This window comes from Corvus hawaiiensis, chromosome Z, assembly GCF_020740725.1.
Source record: "Corvus hawaiiensis isolate bCorHaw1 chromosome Z, bCorHaw1.pri.cur, whole genome shotgun sequence".
NCBI classification, from domain to species: domain Eukaryota; kingdom Metazoa; phylum Chordata; class Aves; order Passeriformes; family Corvidae; genus Corvus; species Corvus hawaiiensis.
This window is the reverse complement of record NC_063255.1, coordinates 69,014,142-69,019,887: the sequence shown is the minus strand read 5'-3', so window position 1 is coordinate 69,019,887 and position 5,746 is coordinate 69,014,142. Positions and strand designations below refer to the sequence as shown.

General features: G+C 44.4%; 1 protein-coding gene across 3 annotated transcripts in view; it reads left to right on the top strand.

Moving 5' to 3' along the window:
- Nucleotides 1-294: 294 nt before the first annotated feature.
- Nucleotides 295-5,746, top strand: part of ANKRD31 (ankyrin repeat domain 31) — a 64,749-nt gene continuing 59,297 nt past the window's right edge. Inside the window, exons 1-4 of one of the 3 annotated variants that reach the window (XM_048292119.1) lie at nt 295-958; nt 2,564-2,908; nt 3,602-3,657; nt 5,361-5,440. In XM_048292119.1, coding sequence (XP_048148076.1) covers nt 2,637-2,908; nt 3,602-3,657; nt 5,361-5,440 — 408 coding nt within the window. In that variant the 5' untranslated portion in view covers nt 295-958; nt 2,564-2,636. Of the gene's footprint in view, nt 959-2,474; nt 2,909-3,601; nt 3,658-5,360; nt 5,441-5,746 lie in introns of those variants that run through there. The other 2 variants (XM_048292120.1, XM_048292122.1) reach the window with 2 other exon arrangements.

The following is a 5,746-nucleotide window of genomic DNA, read 5'->3' as shown; positions in this document are numbered from 1 at the left end:
CGTCCCCCGCGTAAGGACACGCCGGCGCCGCCATCGCCCGATCGCGCGGCCAATGGCGAGCGCGCGGCACGCCCCGCCCGTGGACGTCACCCGGAGAGTCGCCGCGGCAACGGCCCGGCGAGCGCCGCGCGGCCCCACGCGCCATCAGGAGCGCCGAACACGCCATCGCGCCATGGGCCGCCCGCCAATGGGGCTCCGCGCTCCCCGCCCCGCGGCCTCTGATTGGGCGGCGGTAGCTGCTCCTTTGCATGCGCTGATGGAGCGCTGCCGCCGCCTCCCCGGCTCGCCCTGGGCCGCGCTCAGGGCCGGCGGGGCCGCCGCTTTGGGGCTTGGGCGAGCTGCCCTGTGCGCCTGCATTACCGCGCGGTGATAACGCGCTTTGCTGAGGTGTTAAAAGCGTGGAAATTCCCAGATCCTGCTTGTGGGAAGCAGCGGTGCCCCTGACTCCCGGGGGGGGGGGCGGGGGGGGGGGGGGAAGGCAAAGCAATGTATTTGTATTTGTGCCTTTCGGCCAGAGAGGAAGTGCAATTTTTGGTTCATGAAGCATGAGAGACCCACCTGGATGCGTTCCTGTGTAACCTGTGCTAGGTGACCTTTAGATGATCTCCTTTCCAACCCTAACGATTGTGTGATTCTCTTGGGCACCTAGTCGGGTGGCTGCAAAACAGCACTGCAGGTCGGCAGGGCCGTTCGTGTTTCTGGGGCTGAGCATGTTCAGCTGCGAAACAAATACCTGCAGCAGTTCTTGAAGTGGATGATCCGCGCCCTGGCTCTTCCCCAAACTGCATCTTGCATGTGCAACCTCACTTGGAAATATTTCTAGTAGCTCCACATGACACTGTGCCGTGAAGCATTAATGTGATCCTCAAAAAAGAAAGTGCTGATGAAAAGGTTTCTGAAGAACTTCACCCAAAGTAGTTGTCAATGATGAAATCATGCCAGCGCAGTCTTTTACCATGTAAATACACTTTTCATTCTCATCTTCGATGTGATTTTTATAAATCTTAATTTACTGCGGTATAGCCATCTTCCCTGATAGCTTCTTTCTTAACACTAGTGCTTTTTTCAGTATCTCACCTTTATTAGCTGAAAAGTGTAAAGTATTAGCAGTGAGATTTCTAGACTCGTCTGTTAATATGTGCAGCAATTGCTGTAACTGCATACGTATATGACTAAGACAAAGCAAAACAGCAATTCATACGGTTTCAACAATTATGTGTAATTCATATATAATTTAAGATGATCCTTAGTATCTTTGCTGTGTTTCCTACTTTTTCCATCAACATGATTTGGCAAATACTAAAAATGCTAATTTTATCAAGGTCATTGGGAGCAGGAGTCACTACAGTGATTTGGGGTTTGTAGTCTCTGCAAGTACATGACACCACGTGTGCTGACATTGAGTTCTCGCATCGGTAGCTCTGGCGGTGGCTTGCTTGCAGCCAGGCCTCGTGCTGGGAGAGGCCACGGGAGCAGCGCTGCCCCACTGCACAGGAGGTGACCCACAAAGCTGAGCCAGAACCGCTCTGCCTGAGGAAAACATTGTTATAATTCAGACCACCACTGAAGAGTGCTGCTGCAAATGCTGAAAATACTGTCAATTAATAATTTGGTTACCTCAAACTTGTTCCCACTCACAAGCACATGAACCGTTCATCAGTTAGCAATGAAGTAAGCTACTTAACCATGGCTGGAGAAGTGTTGCCAGTTTAGGAACTATCTAAACACAGACATAGAGCCTAGTTTAGAAAGGAGACATTGTTTATTCTGAACAGGGTACAAAGTGGAGTTTTCCACAAATAAAGGACATCAATTCTTGAAACTTCGCACTAAATATATATATTGTAGCAAACAAAGAAATCACAGTTCATTGGTTACAAGTTAGTTCCCTTATTAATTAATATTCTACCTTCTATTGGTTGAATGATTCTCTTGTTTCTCATGCCGATATGTCTGCATGCTCACCTGTTCTCAAGTAGGTGGTTTTCTTGAGATGGTGGTCTGTGAGTCAGCAGTCGAGATCTCTCACTGTGAGACTTAAGAGCCTATGAATTGGCACCGGTCCCTTGCATACAAACAGCACGGGAACCTGTGGTGCCAGCCAGGTGACAATAGGCACAGCAGGATCCAACAACTCAACAGGAACTTTTTGTCAGGATCTGTAGTGATAGGAAAAGGAGTAATGGGTACAAATGGGCAGAAGGGAAATTTAAGGTAGATATTAGGAAGAAGTAATTCCTGTGAGGGTGGTGAGACATTGAAGCAGGTTGTGCAGGGAGGCTGTGGATGCTCCAGCCCTGCAGTGTTCAACGCCAGGTTGGACAAGGCCTTGAGCAACCTGGTGTAGTGGGAGGTGTCTCTGCCCATGGCAGAGGGGGTTGGGACTAGATTTTTAAGGTCCCTTCCAATCCTTTAACATTCTGTAATTCTAAGACCCCACTATGTGGTAAAAGCTAAGTAATCCTTCCTTCAGGGTTCCCCTCTTTGAGGTGGTGCGGCCTTTTTCACTGGTAAGGCAAGACATTGTTTCACAACCCCCTTCTCACTCTCTGTAATTCTCTAGGCAAATGACCGTTTCTGACTCTTGAGATGTCAGCGTCAGAAGCGCACAAATTCGGAGCAGTGAGCCCCATCTTATGACACGCAGGACGCTGTTTGTTAGGGCTCTGTGGTCTAGTAAGCGCTGCGAGGCCGGTGCCGCCCGAGGGGCAGCGAGGCGCCGCCACAAGATGGCGGACGCAGCTGAGGGGGACGGGCCGCCGCCTGAGGAGGCGCCGGGGGAGCGGAGCGGCCGCACCATGGAGCGGCGGGGGAGCGGCGGCAACAGCGACACGGACAGCGACGAGACCGTCGTGGAGGGCTCTGTGACGGAGAGTGATGTGGAGGAAGAGGAGTTCCGTAGGAGGAGGTGGTAACACGGTGTGGCTGCGAGCGGCACCTGCCCACCTGCCTGTGCGAGGGCGGCGGCTGAGGGGGGCCGCGCCCGAGCTGAAGGGTTTTGTTTTCTCATTCCCCTAGTCCTTTTTTTTTCTTTCTTTTTTCCTTCCCTCTGTTCAGAGCCATTTTATATGCTCTTCGACCCAGTATTTCTTAGGTCTGCTAATAGCTCCGTTTATTTTCACACACCTTGTGTGCCGTGGAGCCTATGCCTCCGGACCCATCATTTTAGTAACATTTTAGTCAGCAGAAGTGAAGTGTCCCAGAAAACAACTCAGAGAAAATAAACACTATTAAATACAGTTTGTGCTGACTCTATTTCCCTGCAGCTTTGCCTTGATGTCATTTTCATGATATTATCTCTTGTATCCTTTAAGACATGGCAAAGATTTGAAACCACATGCAGATCTTTATGCCGGCTTTGTGGCACGATAGTTCTTGGAAATACTTAAAGGAGCGATGTGCCTCACTAGGTATGATTTTCTATGCAGAAAATCACACACATCCCTACGGTTTGGGGGGTTTTTACTGTTTGTGTCAGCGCTCGCCCAGGGGTGTCCCCACGGCAGAGGCTGGGATGGGTGCTTTCAGATGCCCTTTGAGTTTATAGGACTGTAATGCTTACAACTGCTTAACGACCTTTTATTTTATTTGTTTGGCTAAGGTTGGCTTTTCTTAACAAGGACATTGCTTTAACAGCTGAGATAAGTATTAATAAAGGTAGGACAAACTCTTTTTTCAGTCTGTGTTGTTTTTTTCCTTAAACTGTTGCTTTGGATTTTGCCTAAGTCTACGTTTAAACTTGGGTGTTGCATGAAGTTCATTCTTAGGAACTGTGTGTGCTGTTTTATTACATCCATAATTTTAGCTCATATTTTAAATGATTCTTCAACACATTTTTAATATCTGATTAGGTTTGCTCATGAGTTCTCTATTCTTCCTGTGTATACTATGACTGAGAATCCCTGGCTTGGGAAGCATTTGAGCTATATTTAAGAATATCCTTTTATTTACATGTATATATTTGTATGTACGTGTTTGAGCAGAATAAAATAAATGGATTCTATAGGCATAAGTCATCTGCAACTATAGCTGCTTATGCTATTTTAAAAACCTCTTTTATATTGTTAGTATATCTATTCTCTTTAACATAAAAAGTTTGAGTAGGGATATTTCAGTCCATTATGCTTAGTGTATCATTAAATTACTTTTGGCATAAACGAATGCACACTCATTTAAGGTCTTAAAATATTTGCTAATAACTCCCATAGAGCAGACTGCACAAGCAAGCATGTTTTAGTTACATAACAGTTTCACAGTACTTCCTCGACATTTTTATATAATCCATTTGACTTGCATCCTATAGGTTTTATTTCAGCAATGTTTCAGACTGAGTATTCTTTAAGTGACACATGATGTTCTTCCACATTTGGTTGTGTTTATCTTTTTGCCAGTTTGAAGATGTGAGAGGACCATAATTTTTTCTATCAACCTTCTCTAAGTTAATACAAATCTTATCTTCAGCCCATTGAAATCTGCAGAAGCTCCACTGGCTGTGATTTCCTAATGCTGAACCTTTTATAGTTGCTTAATAGTTTTAAGTGAGGAGGGAAGCATCATCCCATTTTGAACTTCCCTGTGGTTGTCCACTGGAATTAAATCCTCGCAACATTCAACATACATGGTTTGAGCCATGTCTGTTTGACTCTGTTCAGTTTGTGGAATGGGCATTTGTCTGAGGGTTGAATGAGGAGTTTTGTCTCTGCAACTGTAATAGACTGTGGTATTTTTAGCATTCTGCCTGCATCATATTACATTTAGTAAGTTGGAATTAGAATTTCATCATTCATGTTTTCATGCATACTTGTATAGTAATAATTTGGTGATGAGATACATAGCGTAAATACTAATTTGATTAGTGTTTTATTAGTGTCAGTAGCAACACCTTAGTTCTCAAGCACAGGGTCCAACCTTAAGGGTTTCTCTCTTTTTTTTTTTTTTTTTTTTTGGAGAGAAGGTCTTCATTTGTGTAGTCATTAAAGAAAATATGCCATCTAGGAGTAGAAGTATATTTTTAGTCATATGGATCTGGTAGGTTACCAAAATAGCAGTTGCTAGTTTAAAAAATAAGAGGAAAGACTTAATCTCCAATGTAAATTCAGGGAGGGTCCTGGAACACTAAGTGAAATAAATTTCCACTGCTGGCTGGTTTTATTAATTTCTGTTTCATTCACGTAGTTTCAAAATCTAGTGTGATAGACTGTTTAGCCACTTGAATCCATTGCATATCAGAAGTTTTGATGCATGTAGCTCAGTTACTGAGTTATGTAAAAGGTTACACAATTATGGAAGATTACAAAGAAATTAAGACAATCAAAATTTTAATTACTGGGGATTTTTTTGTTTGTTTTTTTTTTTTCTAGGAGCTTTTTCACCAGAAATCTGTTTTACACAGAAATTCAGTGACCGCGCATATTATCATAAGGAGGAACAGATAAATCCAGTAAGTTCAGCAATGACAATGTCTTCTCTAAGCATATCTAATGAGTAATTATTAATAAACCCACTGGGCCTCCCCTTGATTATGCGCAAAAGAGTCCCATGGCTTACAGCAGAATTGGGTTCCATCTTGTCACCTTTGTAGCACATAGTCTGCAGGAATGTATCAAAGACTCTTCTCTGCTATTTCAAGAGATTATAACCTTTCAAATTTGAGGAACAAGCCCAGGACAAAGAGGAAGAAGTTGTGGAGCACAGACTTTTTAACGTATTCCTTTCAGGAGCTGAAGGATAATCATAAGGGTTGACT